Source organism: Rhamphochromis sp. 'chilingali', assembly GCF_963969265.1.
Source record: "Rhamphochromis sp. 'chilingali' genome assembly, chromosome: 11".
NCBI classification, from domain to species: Eukaryota; Metazoa; Chordata; class Actinopteri; order Cichliformes; family Cichlidae; genus Rhamphochromis; species Rhamphochromis sp. 'chilingali'.
The window spans coordinates 38,089,004-38,103,755 of NC_137938.1; the positions used below are offsets into that span (position 1 = coordinate 38,089,004).

The 14,752-nt window shown below is 45.4% G+C and overlaps 2 protein-coding genes across 2 annotated transcripts; one reads left to right on the forward strand and one right to left on the reverse strand.

The window, feature by feature from the left end:
- Positions 1–6,537: 6,537 nt before the first annotated feature.
- Positions 6,538–11,966, reverse strand: LOC308405985 (uncharacterized protein). Its single transcript, XM_080896798.1, has 6 exons — positions 11,687–11,966; positions 11,493–11,588; positions 8,731–8,823; positions 7,463–7,543; positions 6,954–6,993; positions 6,538–6,863 (listed from the first exon to the last, which is right to left on the reverse strand). The coding sequence occupies exons 1-5, from the start codon at positions 11,958–11,960 to the stop codon at positions 6,959–6,961; spliced, it is 579 nt and encodes a 192-aa protein (XP_080752924.1). The 5' UTR covers positions 11,961–11,966; the 3' UTR covers positions 6,538–6,863; positions 6,954–6,958.
- A 119-nt stretch (positions 11,967–12,085) lies between these two features.
- LOC308405986 (uncharacterized protein) lies at positions 12,086–14,227 on the forward strand. Its single transcript, XM_080896799.1, has 2 exons — positions 12,086–12,493; positions 13,381–14,227. The coding sequence occupies exons 1-2, from the start codon at positions 12,234–12,236 to the stop codon at positions 13,649–13,651; spliced, it is 531 nt and encodes a 176-aa protein (XP_080752925.1). The 5' UTR covers positions 12,086–12,233; the 3' UTR covers positions 13,652–14,227.
- Positions 14,228–14,752: the final 525 nt, after the last annotated feature.

Here is a 14,752-nt window from a genome sequence, read left to right on the forward strand (position 1 = left end):
TGTCGTGTTCTGCTTTTGCGTTTCTTTCATGTGTCAAGCTCAACATACATCACCCGTATATGACTCAACAATCACCAAAGCTTTGGTGTACCCTCAGTGAAATCCTTGAATTTCAGTCACTAAAAACTGGAGCTCCGCCTTCTTGAACACTCTGTTAGTATAGGACCTCACAGCAGACATGTTATTGGCTACATGATGTCATTAAAAATTCTCCAAAATGCTCCAGCGGCACAAACACCGTGCAGAGGTCCAGTTCAGGGACTCCAGCCACACCCTGTGACCATCCAGCTGTTAGTCAATGACTGGCCACGCCCATAAATTTAAGTCTCAAAACTCACAGATAAAAAAATCAATTACTCGGTTACAGTTGTTATGAAGGGGGAATCTGTAGAGACCAAGCAGTTTATATCTTTGCTGTAAAGTTTAACATGGGAGTCTATGGGGACTGACTCTCTGCTGCCCCTGCTGGACATCACAGGAACTGCAGGTTGTGGTGATTTTATCTCATTTATTTATTGTTGCTTGTTTTATAATAAATGAAATTTGATTTATAAAAATAAGTTAAAATGATCAATTAAAATTATATTAAAGCTGAACGTCAAGTTTGATGTTTGAGGTGTTTATTCTAACTCAAACACGGCTCTCGTTTTGTTGGTGAATTTGCTTCTTTTAATTTTCCATCAGATACTTCATGATCCATCATGATTCAGAAAATAATGTGGGGAGATCTCTGATAAGACCATAGTTTGTTGTTAGGATACCTAACAGGAAATTAAACAGATGCTAGAGAGTCAGTAATATCACTGAATCCCATCTTTATTTATGTCATTGTAATATTGTGGTTTCTGTTATTTCCCTTTACATGTGAGAGTCATTTATAAGATAACTTTAATCAGTCTGAGACGGCTGCAGCAGACACACACAATCATGAGTGGTGCCTGATAACGCTGGACTTTATGTTGTTTTCTGACTGAAACATGCTGTGAGTCTGCTTGTGTTTGTTTGGCCTTTATTTTGAAGCAGACATCCTGTGTGTGCAGGTTTTTGGGTGGCTGAGGTGTCAGCGTTGACCTGTGGGCTGAGTGGAGGTGTGGTCTCTGTCAGGAAGCACTGCAGCAGCAGCTTCCAGAGAGGCACGAATGTTCCCGAGCAGCAGGACAACAGAGCTGCTGTCAGGACGTTTCCCTTTAAACTGAACACACGCACACACACACTCACGCACACATGCACGCGCACGCACACGCTCACATGCACGCGCACGCACACACACACACACTCCTCCATTCAGAGCTCAGCACCATTTTCTCTGTTTTCTGTTTGAATATTTCACGTTTAAGCAGGAAACATGAGACCTTCGTTTTAAAGAGTGTGCAGACGTGCAGACCAGCTCACGAGACAACAGTGAGATAAATATAGAGGAGTAAACTACGTCAGTCGTCTGAACACACACAGGGCGGTGATGCTCGCCTGCATCCTGAGGTAACAGAAAACGAGCTGAAGTTCATTAATCACACTCTCTCAGGCTGAGCTGCGAATACGAATTTTTCTGATTTCAACTCGATCTTCGTGGACACACAGAAGGACACGAGGTTTCTGCGCTTCTGCGATGGATGCAGCTCAGGTTCACTACATCAGCTCTGTACATGACCAGAAATGGGAGGAGCTACAGTTGAGCTGTTGTGCTTTAGAAGTACAAAATCAATCATTAAGCACATCATGTTTCTGTGCCGCGTTCACGAGTACAGATCGTGTTCCTGTGCAGGTGATAAATGCTAAACTTCTGTGCACCACAGAGCTGAGAGGTGGTGCCTGTTCCAGTCACCATCCAGAGCTCCCAGTCAAAGGTGAGGGTGGGGGCGTGGATCGACCTCTGAGTCGACAGCTTTGTTTTTACCACCACAGGCCGGTACGGCGTCCACGTCACTACAGAGGCGTCACCAACTCATCATAGAGGAGGCCCCGAGACACTTGAACTCGGATCCAGCTCAGACTGGAAGTACTAACTCTCAATCCCAACACTGCACATGTAGCTGTGAACTCTCAGTGCAAGCTGGACGCCACCCGGAGAAGCCAGGCGAGTCACAGAGATGCTCAGACCACCACAGGGAAGCACCACCCGGCTCCACGAGAACACTTGACAAGCTGCAGCATCACGAGCCGCTGATGCGACAACGTTACTGTGTGACGGCAGAACATCGCAGACAGACGTGAGAATGCTTTTCTATCGCCGGCTCTAACGAGTCCGTTTTTATCTTTCTGTTTAGTCTCAGGCTGGTTTTGTTTCAAGGACTCTGTTTGTGATCAAACGGTGACGTCTCTGTTTCAGAAGGCGGGAGCTGGAGGAGTCTTCGACTAAAATGCTCTCAGAGCATCATTCATAATTCAGACAGCGGCGTCAGAAGCAGTAAACCTGAAGGAGAAGGAGACGCACATCAGCACAGCTGAGCTGCAGACTGAAGATGCTGCTGTGGTCCGGCCTGCTGCGAGGCTGCAGTTGTTTCTGTCACTTTCATGTCCGCAGCAGCTCTTTCTTGAGTCTAATCTGACAGTAATATAAAGTTTTATGTGAGGACTATTGAATTATACTGATGGGAAAAGTCCCACACAGAGGACATGTTGAACACGGCAGGATTAGAGGATGTGTGTTTGCTGCCGACGTGATGTTGGCGTGGCCGCTGACGCTCACTTCCTCTCCCGAGCCTCATATGAGGTTTGCTTTTTGTAAATCCTAATAAGGTGTGTGACATCATACGTGGTACGGGGCGATTCTGTGGATGCTTCAAAGCTACGATATAAAAGCGCTGCTGATGCGAGCCAGCGTGTTTCCGTCTGGTCCAGCGGTCTGTAGGTGAGCAGTGGAAGCTTCTCTGTGTCTGTGGGTGGGCCGTCAGCTCCTCTGCTTCCCTTTCTGTAAATTCAGCGCACGTCACTGCAACAGAAAATGAGAATGCCCTTTCACAGGTGAAGACTTCAGGCGCTGTCTGAGATTACTCCCACGGTGGGGGTTATGTGGGGGGTTGCTGAGAAAAGGATAAACCCCCGTCGCTGTCTCAAGAGTCTTCGTGATACTTTTACCTCTAAAATACGTCATCCTTCTTGCCGCGCTGGTCAAAGTAAGCATTAAGTGACTCACTGACTGATATAGAACAGACAATGACACAATAACCACAGACAGCTTCGACTTCCTGTCTCATGTGAACATGAGCGCAGGGCTGAAGCACAGTAATGTTCACGGAGGCGCTGCTTCGACCGAGGTACGCCTGAGCAGCAACTGCAGCACCGAGCATGAAGTTTCACAAGCTGCAGTCCCTGTGATGGAGCTGCGTCTGCCTCCAGCAGCGTCCTCAGAGACGTTAAGACAGTGGTGTCCAACTCCAGGCCTCGAGGGCCGGCGTCCTGCAGGTTTTACATCCCACCCTGGGTCAACACACCTGAATCAAATGGTTAGTTCATTAGCAGCATCTGGAGAGCTTCAGGACATGTTGAGGAGGTCATTTAGCCTTTAAATCAGCTGTGTTGGATCGAGGACACGTCTAAAACCTGCAGGACGCCGGCCCTCGAGGCCTGGAGTTGGACACCTGTGCTTTAAGACGTCCAAGTGATCGACGTACGGTCACGCCGCAGCGTCACACAGCCGGAGGGCAGAACTGTTCGTGCTCTGTAGCTCAGGGGTGTCCAACTCCCGGTCTCGAGGGCCGGCGTCCTGCAGGTTTTAGATGCGTCCTTGAATAAATCACAGCTGATTTAAAGGCTAAATTTCCTCCTCAGCATGTCTTAAAGTTCTTCAGAGGCCCAGTAATGAACTCATCATGTGATTCAGGTGTGCTGACCTGTGGGATGCCGGCGATCGAGGCCTGGAGTTCGACACTAAATGTTAATGGACTGATTCTTATATAGCGCTTTTCTTCTTGGCAACCAGACTGGAGCAGACTGGGATCAAACCATCAACCTTCTGGTTAGTAGATGACCTGCTCCACCACCTGAGCTGCAGCCAGCCTGGAGGCAGTAGAGGCTGCGCTTGTTTTACAACAGTTTGGCTCGTTAGACTGGAGCCACTTTCATGACGGCGTTTGTGCGTTGGAGTCTTTTTCATGTAACTATCTGACCACACGTGGCTCCACAAAACCAGCACAGGCAGAATCCATCTTCATCCAAATGCAGCTGATTTTCCATTTAGGGCGCGTCACACCTGATCCTGTTTGAATGGAAGCTGCGTGCGGCCTTTTCATGAATCTCCATTTGAACGATTACAGAAAGAAGCGATGAGACTGTCGGAGCTTCACCTTAAGTAACACATACGTTTTGTGCTGTGTTTGTGGGTTTTAACACTGACGTGTGCTGTCCTGCTGGCAGCGGGCAGGTGAGCGGTGGGTTTTTGTAAGCTGGTGTTGCTGAAAGCAGCCTGCACGGAAAGCGAGGCCCAGAACAGCCCGTGTGCCCCGACCCGGCTCTGCCAACAACACGTCCTTCATCCTGGGCCTTCGGTGGTTCACGGTCTGCACCGCCATGCGCCACTGCACAAGCTGGAAAATTCAAAGAGACAAACAAGCTGCAAAAACGACAAAAACGTCTTTTCTTCAACTCCGAAAGTGTTTTTTAACACCTTTCATGTTCCCATAGCGACGTAACAACTGTTGCTTCACACTTTCAACCACATCCTGTGGCCACAAGGTGGTTAAACACATACCAACATGAACTGAAACACACACACACTCGTTTTCATGTCTTACTGAGGACGTTTGATTGACATAATGCCTAACCATGAAAATAAACCGAACTGTGACCCTGCAGCTAAAACCACACTTTGAATCTCAAACATGCTTCAGACTCGTGGGGACTTTGTCCCCTCCAGTATAGTGGCACGCCAATTTTCTGTCCGCACAAAGATGTCCAAACAAGTACACACACACACACACACTCACACATGCAGCAGCAGGAAGTGAAGCTCAAAGCTGCAGCATCTTGTGGAGTTCAGGTTGAAAACCAGCCGGGCAGAAACTGACCGGACGATGCTGCGCGTTGGTTTCACATGACGACAGCACACATGTGCCGAGGAATCAAACCCCAACCCAGCCTCACATGAACCACAACATCCGCTCTTGTACCCACAAAGGGTTTTGGCTTTTTATCTTGAAGCTAGTTTAACCTGCTGAAACAAACCAAACTACCAAAATAAAAGCACAGCATCCGTGTCACCCCTGCAGTACCGAACTCCTCTCTCCTGCGTCACTGGATTGTTGGATTGTAGTTATGTCAAGTGGTAACGGCTCTACTTTTTATCTCCTGACCAAACGCTCAGTGTGCTTCTCCCGCTCTGCTTCCTTACTGGATCTCTCTCTGACCTCTGACCTCTGTTTGGAGGAAAGGACCTGCCCCCTCTCCCCTGTCCTCACCTTAGCTGCCTGAAACCAAACCTCAGTGTTCTTGCTCTCAGCGTTGTACTGTACTTATGTGTTGTGGGAGTGTGCACGTGCTCGTGACTCATAACTGCAGAGCAAACCTTCCTCCGCATACAAATAAGGTGACACGAACTTCCTGCAGTTTCATTCCTGCGCTGCTGTAAATAAATCATCTCTGAGTTTTCATTTGACTTCGTTAAAATATTATGAAAAGCTCACATAAAACCAGTAAAATGTGTAAAAAGATCAAACCTGAAACAAAACCAGCTAAATGACCTGTGATACCAACTAAACTGTATAGTAACGATAATGATATGTGCTTTGACATGAACCACAGTCACAAATGTGACATGAATTGAAAATAAATGCTGTGAAACCCAAAAGGGTTCACAAAGCTGGCCACATAAGTCTGTGTGGTGTGGGTCGTCGGTCCTCTGTGGGATGAGTTGGAGTCACAGTGGGACTTCCTGCTCTGGGCCTTTGGCTTTGTGCTGTTTCAGTGCTGCTGCAGCTCTGATCAAACACATTATTGTTATTAACACTGACGCTCAGACGCATGACGGAAAACAAAGTGAGAGAGACCTCCGACCGTTTCCACTGAGCGCTCTGAGCCCGGTGTTTAAATCGATCTCTGGCGCCCCCTGCTGGACATTTGTTGGACGCAGACAAACGCCTCCTGGTTCAGAGCTTTAAAGGACATTTAAAGCAGGAAAAAACAGTAAAATACACAAAATGAACGACTCAGATCTGTAATATCAACTTTAATCTTCTCTTTGTTATCAGCAGCTCTAACATGGTTATCAGCCTGCAGCCATGTGAGCATCACACAGGCACACCTGTGCTGTTAGCGGACATTAGCGGAAGTGCAGGCTGTGATCATGTGACCTCGCGAGGATGATCTGTTGATATTGAAAATAGTGTGAATAATAAAGATGTGTGTGAGAATAAGAACAATAAAAACAAAGGAAACGAAGAGCTGAGCACAAACTCAGCATCAAACATTAAAAGCTCTGATGGAAAATAATAAAACAAACTTCTTGTGATTCTTATTTGAACAAAACTTTATTAACGAAAAAACATGAAACCTGATGTTCAGTGTTTTTACACATTTGTCTAACAATGAAAGACCCCCGCTCGATCCCGGGAGGAGACACGAATCTGCCACATCTAACAGGGTTCACCTGCGAGGCATCAGCTGCGAGGCGAGTAACAGTAGGTTAGCTGAAAGCAGGCGATGGGGAGCAAGAACAGGAGCGGCGTGCGAGTGTTGGGTAGTTTGAGCGGTGGAGCTGGACCAGGTGAAGCGTGAGCGACAATGACGGAGGCTGGAGACAATGTCTGAATTAAAAGCTCCACGTTGCTGAGCAACAGAACAGCTTCGTGATGTTTCCAAGTCTGGACGAACGTCGAGGTGTGACTTTCAAAATTCAGGTTGTTTGGCAAGTCTGACTTTTTCTGCTGTTCCTGAAAATAAACACACATCTGAATCACACTTGATGCTCTTTGTTTATTCATAGTATATGTTTATAAGTTAATCAGAGATGTTTTTAATACCTCGCTCAGTCGTGGATGTTCATTGGAGAGTACAAGTCGCCTGAAACAAAGAACAGTTCAGCCGTTAAAGTCTGATCTCAGGTCTGTTTGACACAGCGTCCACACACCAGAATGACCACGGGTTGTGTTTCATCTGAACCACACGGTTAAACCATCTGACGCGTCTAGAGACCAGTTGGCATCTGGTTGCTGGAGATTGCCGGCTGTCACTGGGTGAGAATCGGTTGCAAACAGATTTATGCTTTTTCACCAAAAACCTCCTTGTGATTGCTTCGGTCACTGGCAGGTTGCTGTTGTCGTGTAGTTTGCATGCAGGAAGCTGATTTATCTGAAAATAGCTGCACTAAGTGAAAATTCGAAACAGTACTTTGAAGTATTGTTTCAAAGTAAAAGCTGAACTCTGCAGGAGTCACAATAAGTCTGGGAGCAGCTTGTGTGAATGAAGCTGCTTCTGTCAATGTCAAATAAGGTCAGCAGAGATAATAACTTCCTGTTCTCACAGGACTCACAGGATATAGAAATGGCCTCTGAATAAACCTCCTGAAGCTCCTCTTCTCTTCCTGCTGAGACCTGCCGGTGATGATTTTCCACTTCAGGTGCAGAGACGAGAACAGAAAAAAAATCAGGTAAATATAAAAGTTATGAGTTGTTGAAGACAAACAGCAGCAATTACAGAAAGTTTGAGCTAAAGTAGAAAATGAGCAAACACTGAGCAAACTGTGTTTGTTTTTAACCTTTTCTGGAGGAAAACCACAGACTGTATATAAAAGATGGATGTTTCCACTGTGACATCACCCACTGGTTTCTGACTGGTTTTAATCGTCAGCATCAGTCTTTCGGCTTTAACCGTGCTGGTTTTTGGAAACAGAAGTGACCATGTTTGGGCGAGAAGGTGGAGTGTTAGCTTAGGGTAGCTAACTTGATGTCAGGCTGCATGCATTAACTGTGTAGATAGCCACTGATACCTGCTAATTACTGCCAGGGCAGCTTTGCATGATTCACAGTGGAAAATAATCCTCCTTTATCCCATACTGGGCTTTGGTGAAGCCCTTCAGTCGATCTCTCTGACAGCATAAAAGATGGACGTAGCTCCCGAGTATGAAAAGTGTCTGAAACATGGATTCTTTCTAATTGCCACCAGGGGGCGATACATGTATTTGGGAAAAGACTTAAATTCCTAAAGCAGACTACAGGAAAATGACCCTTTGCCTCACCAACTGTGATGAGTTTATGGGCTCAGTCGCTCATACTAAGACAGACGTTGAGTCCTTTAAATTTCTGATCATATGCAGACTAGATTATCCATTTAAATAGTTGTTTTGGCCTCTTTCAGCTTTATTTGATAGACACGGAGAATAAAGGACAGGAAAGCGTGGGCCAGAGTGGGACCTGGGCTGGCTGCTGTCAGCTGTATGGTATGTAGTCGCCCGCTCAACACACTGAGCCAGTAGCGGTTTTAGATACGGGCGACACGGGCGGTTGCCCGGGGTGGCATCGTGGTGGGGGGGGCATCACGGGCATCGGCAAAAAAAAAAATGCTCGTACTCATGCTGCCCCGACGTCAGTGAAACATCGTTAGTATGTCACTGATATTTTCACTGAAGTAAATATATTAGTAAAACGCTCCCTCAGACTAATGTGACAAAACAACAAATATAATCATGTAATAAAGAATGAATAATAAACATAAAAAAGAAAAGGTGCAAAAATGAAGACCGTTGATAAAGTAATTAACCACATTATTAAAAGGCAGCTTTGTTTCTCGGGCAGAACTCACAGGAGGCGGGTTCGTACACGGTGACCACTGAGTAAACCATCTGCTGCTCTCGTTCAGCTGGACAGGCTGAGACCCGCTGACGATGATTTTCCACTTCAGATACAAACACAGAGAGCAGAACAGAAGACAGAAGGTTTATTTATATAGCGCCAAGTCACAACAACGGATGGCTCAATGAGTTTTATATTGTAAGGTAAAATATTGTACCAATAATACAAACAGGTGCTAGAGCAGCTTTGCATAATTCATAGTCCAAAATAATCCTTCTGTATCTCACACTGGGCCTCAGTCATCCTCCGCGGACGATCCATCGTCCAGTTTGCATTTCTGTTTGAGCGTTCTGATAAAAAACTATGAAACCTTTAATAATCGGTGACTCGTTTGAAGTTTGTGATATTTTATATAGTCACGATTTGACTGGACTTTTACTGCGTTTTGACATCAGGTGGTTCATTTTTTAAATATTTGGGCCTTGAGATTGTGATTTTATAAACTTCTGAATAATTTTTCTAATACATTGTCAGGGGCTGCGTCTGTGTCCCAGCATTTTTTGAGTTATTTTGGTGTTTTGATTGTTTATTATATACAGAGATAATGTTAGCTTATGTTTCATCTCTGTGTTTATGAGTCTTTTCCTTTGTTCTGTGTTCGTCTGTCTTGTCCTCTTTGTTTAACATCTAGTGATTCCTGTGCGCTCGTCTCCTTTATCTGTTCCCGTGTGTCCCTCCTTGTTCCGTGTCTCCACAGTCTGTCGTGAGTTTCATGTCTGTGTCCACGTTGTCGAGCTCGTGTTGCCATGTCCATGTTTCCTGTTTAGTTTTTTTATTTTGAGGCTCTGCCGCTCATGTTCAGTGTGTTTAGTTTTACTTCCCCTGTGGCGTCATGTTTGTCAGCTGTGCTTCTCAGGTGTTTCCACTTCCATCATTACCCTTCTGTGTATTTAAGTCCTCTTTCTTACTCTGCTCAGTGTCAGGTTGTCTGTTTGTCTGGTATCATGTACTTTACGTCTCAGGATTACTTTCGTGCTTCGGTTCATGTTCATTTTCAGTTTTCGCATGCACCTGTTCTCATTCATGTGGGAGCTCTCTTCACTCTCTTCACTCTCTTCGCTCTGATCCTGAGGCTCTCTGGTTGGATACGTCCTCTCCGTGTGGTTTAGTGCACCCTCCGCCCTGCAGGTGAGCTCCTCCTCCTCCAGGTTCGGCACACAGCTGGTCACATGGTACGGGCTGGACTGTGAGGACTTAGTTTATCCCAGTTTAGAGTTTCATTTAGTTTTTTCCCAGCTCGCCTTGCCTTGTTTTCTGTTTGATATCAGCCTTAATAAACAGCTCGCTTTTCTGTTATACTTCGTTTTCTCTCCCGTGTCTGCTTTTAGGTCCACGCCACAACACCCCGGCTGCTCAGCCATGACAGAACATCCTGATTCCAGACTGTTTCCCAATGTTGAAGGCTCAGAATCTACTCAGTGCGTCGCTACATCTCCAGGATCTGCATCTGAAAGTACAGTCTCAAATCTACCTGTGAAAGGCTTGTACTCTCTGTCCCGGGTTAGTAGACCTCAGAATGGCGATGTTAGTCCAGAACTCTTGTTGCAATTCATACGACTGGAATTTCTGACAAGACGGCTTAACAACTGCATAACAACTCGTGTTGTTGAGCCAGCCATGACCATTTCTGTTGACTCCTTATGTGAGTTAAGTTATAGACTTGTGTACAGTTGGTAATGCTAATGGTGGGACAGAACGAGCCACCCAAGAGACAGAAACTAACCACGGACTGATAAATCATGCTTTCAGGGATGATCATGTTAAAGATGTTTTTTGTGTGGATGAACCGGCTCCTCCGGAGATAAAATCTCTGCCCGGGGCCTCGGAGAGGCTGAGCTGGAGGCTTCAGTAAACTCGGACCCCTGGAAGTAACTGAGCTGGGGCTCTGGAGAGCCGTCCAGCATCCCGCCATGCCGCTGGCTCAACCGCGGCTTCACGTCGTCATCTACAGCCCCACCACCTCTTCAACGTTCTGTAGCTACCCACGCTGCCCTCAGCTCAACGCCTGCAGCTGCCACGCCACTACCTGCTCAACAGGTTATGGTTTCCATTCTGCCATCTGGCCTTGCCACGTCCCAGCCAGAGGTCAACGCTTTGCCAGATACTGCTCATTCTGAGGTCAACGCGTTGTCGGGACTTGTCCAGCATGCCAGGCATCCTCCAAGATCCATCCGGCGCCCACCAAGCCGCCAGAGGATCTTTATTTTGGGTCCACGCCACAACACCCAGCCTCAGCCGTGACATAAAAACTGGCTGATGATGTTTCTAAGTGATGTAAGGTTTCAGCCTGCGGTGTTATGGTCATAACTTAATAACATTTACTTATTTTAATATTTGTGCTGCTTCTCTAATAATACAAACACTGCTTATGAGTTGTGTTTCGTTCCAATCAATGAATGAACTTCAGTCAGTCAGTGCAGAGCAGTTAAAAGGAGCTCCAGACGTCCAGCTACAACTATCAAACATTTCCAAAATAAAAATGCAAGTGAGCAAAACCTGACTCAAAACGTTTTTGAAAAATAAAAATAAATAAATAATAAAATAATATTGAATACTAATAAAAAAATATATGAAAAACATTGAATCAAATTAAATCAAGAGTCAAACAATTTAATTAGTAAATATGTAGCCTGTGTTAGACCTGCGACAGACTGCTCCGGCCCCTCGATCAAGACGAGGATAAGTGGAAGAGGATGGATGAAAAACACTCACAGGAAGTGGAGTCGGGCGTCGCAGCCACTGAATAAAATGTCTGAAATTCTTCTTCATGAGCTGCAGACTGTGAGACCTGCTGTGGATGATCGCGCCCTTCAGACAGAACAAACGTGACAAAGGAGGAAAGAACCGAAATATGAGCCGGAGTATGTGAACCACAGCAGCTGTGCTAAAGTGAAACAGGAGCTCACTCAGGCAGTAAAAGACGATTCCTGCGATCAGGATCAGGAGAGCGATGACAGCACACACGATCAGAGGGATCTTCAGAGAGTCGCTCTCTTCACTCTCTTCACTCTCTTCACTCTCTTCACTCTGATCCTGAGGCTCTCTGGTTGGATACGTCCTCTCCGTGTGGTTTAGTGCACTCTCCGCCCTGCAGGTGAGCTCCTCCTCCTCCAGGTACGGCACACAGCTGGTCACATGGTACGGGCTGGACTGTGAGGACTCACCCTTGTTCTCTAACATGCGTCTGGAGGCCAACAGCCACACAATCTTACGGTGTGTTCACACCGAACGCGATGGACGCGAATAAAACGCCCCAAACGCCCCTAATTTGACGCGTGTACATTCGCGTCTCAACGCGTGTCCAAGAAAAATCCATCGCGCGTCAAAATATGATATTTTGACGCGCGTGAACCGGAAATGTGGGAGGAATGTGGGAGGGAGTTGTGCCAGACCGGTATCTTTGCAAGATGGCAGCTATCGAGCTAGCGCTTGAAGAGAGAGTCTCCCTTCTCTATGTACTGTGGAGAGCAGAGCAGCAGCGTAAAAGACGTCCTCGCCGTACCTGGGTCCATCAGGTCCTCCAGAGGCATGAGCAGTTTGGTGAGTTTCACCACTTGCTCCAGGAGCTGCGCCTGGATGACGGCCGATTCCAGCGCTATCACCGTCGGCCAGTTTGAGGACCTGCTTTCCCTCGTCGGTCCCAGCATCGCCCGCCTAGACACCAACTACAGGCGCTCAATCCCACCTGCAGAGCGCCTGTCCGTCTGCCTGAGGTTAGTAAAACTATTTAATAGGTAGTCCTTTATTGATATCTGTGCTAATATGCTAATCCATCCAGTTATACACTGCTAACATGGATGTGCTATGCTAACAGTGAATGCTGTCGGTGTTTACTGAAAGCAAACTGTGGTACAGAGACGACTCTTTATAATATTTCTAGTGATACTCAGAAGCTCTCATCAAGTCCCGATTTAATTCGATTTATGCTGTTATCAGTGTTTGAATGATAGCATGGCTGTGGTGTCACATCAATGTATGCGCTCGGTGTTTGCTGATATCAAACTGTAGCATTAGGACCACTGAGTTAACCTTTGTAGTGATACTCACTCCTTTTTATTTAGACCTGGTTTAATTCTGGGATAGTTGAATATTTGTATATAATCCCTGCAGCTGTCAGACTCTATAGCAGGGGTCACAGCCTTTATTAAAACAGAGTTAGATAAAACTGTGAACAGTTTGGTTCATCTTTAGTTACATGGTTCTATCTTGATAAGCTGTCTTATCACAGATTAATTTTTCAAAAATATTAATGATTTAAGCAAGGAAAGGGCTACATGTCAACACACAACTCTTTATTTCTATTAATGTCTTACTTCATTCCTACCTGATTGACATGTTTAGGAATTATGAGTGATTGGCTCACTGTAGTTGTGAAAGTTGCTACCAATCAAATTATGATATGTTAAAGTTAAAATAAAACACAACTGTTTTAGATATTATCTAATATACATTTTGTAATTATCCTTATAATTACAAAAGGTTTTATGTAAGATTTAAGTTTTGTGATTTATATCTGACATCACAAAAGTATTTTGGAATTTGAATAATGTATTTTGTAACTGCAGTACACATAATACTGATTTTGAACAATTTTGTCCAGGTTCCTTGTCACCGGGGACTCCTTCAGGACCATCGCGTTCAGTTTCAGAGTCGGTGTGTCCACGGTGAGCCAGATCACCCCCCAGGCAGCGACGTCCATCTGGGACTGTCTAGTGGACGACTTCATGGCTGTGCCTTCACCTGGAGACTGGCGGTCCATCACAGAGGGATTCCAGGAGCGCTGGAACTTCCCTCTGTGCTGTGCAGCTCTGGATGGGAAGCACATCCAGACAAAGGCACCCCATATATCATATAGGAGACACACACATTGATATACACTAAATATTCATTTCATTTCTTTTTTGTGGTGCCCAAATTGATGCACCTGCTTGATTTTGTTTAAACAATTATTGCACACTTTCTGTAAATCCAGTAAACTTCTTTTCACTTCTCAAATATCACTGTGTGTGTCTCCTGTATGATATTTAACTGACATTTTTTATTGTAACAACCAACGATTTATACAGGAAAATAATGTCTATTAACAAGGTTGCCCAAACTTCTGCATCCCACTGTATCAGTATATTTTGTCATTAGTATAATATGAAATAAAGTCTACATGTGTCAAGTCGTGTGCCAACATTTGCTGTGTAGTAGAACTGAGACATTAGTCATTATAAACATTTATTTAAAATAATATTAAAAGTCTCAAACAGAAAAACATTAAACATAAATATATAAAATATAAGAATTTACAGAGAGACAGGAATAAAAAGGACCAGCTGCTCTCCAGAGCAGGAACAAGGCTGAGGAGGAAATGCTCCATTGGAGACTGGTGTGGCCTCTTCAGGGACTCCAGGATGGCCAGCTCCACCGCCGATGGACCGTCCTGGGACCCGTCCCTCATCTGCCTCGGAGCCGTCCTCCCCTGTGGGCCTGTAAAACACAGCACAAAACACAAAGAAATGAGAAGGCTGCTACTAGATTTTAATTTCAACATTGAAAAAAACAAAACAAACAATAACAGGATATAATCAGATTGGTTGTAGATATTTAGTAAAGGTGATCACAAGGGAATCCCACCGACTAAAAAGGTATCAGTGCTTGCTGGACATATCTGTGGGTGCAGCAGCAGGAGCTCAGGGACTGGGGATGCTCTGCTGCAGAATCAGTTGGTTCTATCAATACAGTATTAAATGTTAACAGGTTGGATATAATAATCGTAGAGTAGACAGTGGTCCCTCATTTATTGCAGGGGTTCTCAGAATAACTAGCCCCTGGTCACAGTTCTCACAATTGATTCTCAAAGTGCAAACCTTTGTAGATTGCAAAACGTAAAAGTATTATTATGCCGCGGTTTGTCTTCATCTGCCCGCCACTTTCGTGCGCCTTTTTCCCTCACGGTGCAGGTGTCTATTTCCGAATGAGGCTCA

Excerpts from the sequence above, each read along its gene's own strand:
- LOC308405985 (XM_080896798.1), bottom strand. The coding sequence starts at position 11,960 with ATGTTAGAGAACAAGGGTGAGTCCTCACAGTCCAGCCCGTACCATGTG. Across the intron at positions 11,589-11,686 it reads AATCGTCTTTTACTGCCTGA|GGCGCGATCATCCACAGCAG; the intron begins GTGAGCTCCTGT and ends TTCTGTCTGAAG. Across the intron at positions 6,994-7,462 it reads AGAGGCCATTTCTATATCCT|GCGACTTGTACTCTCCAATG; the intron begins GTGAGTCCTGTG and ends TCTTTGTTTCAG.
- LOC308405986 (XM_080896799.1), top strand. The coding sequence starts at position 12,234 with ATGTACTGTGGAGAGCAGAGCAGCAGCGTAAAAGACGTCCTCGCCGTA. Across the intron at positions 12,494-13,380 it reads CGCCTGTCCGTCTGCCTGAG|GTTCCTTGTCACCGGGGACT; the intron begins GTTAGTAAAACT and ends AATTTTGTCCAG.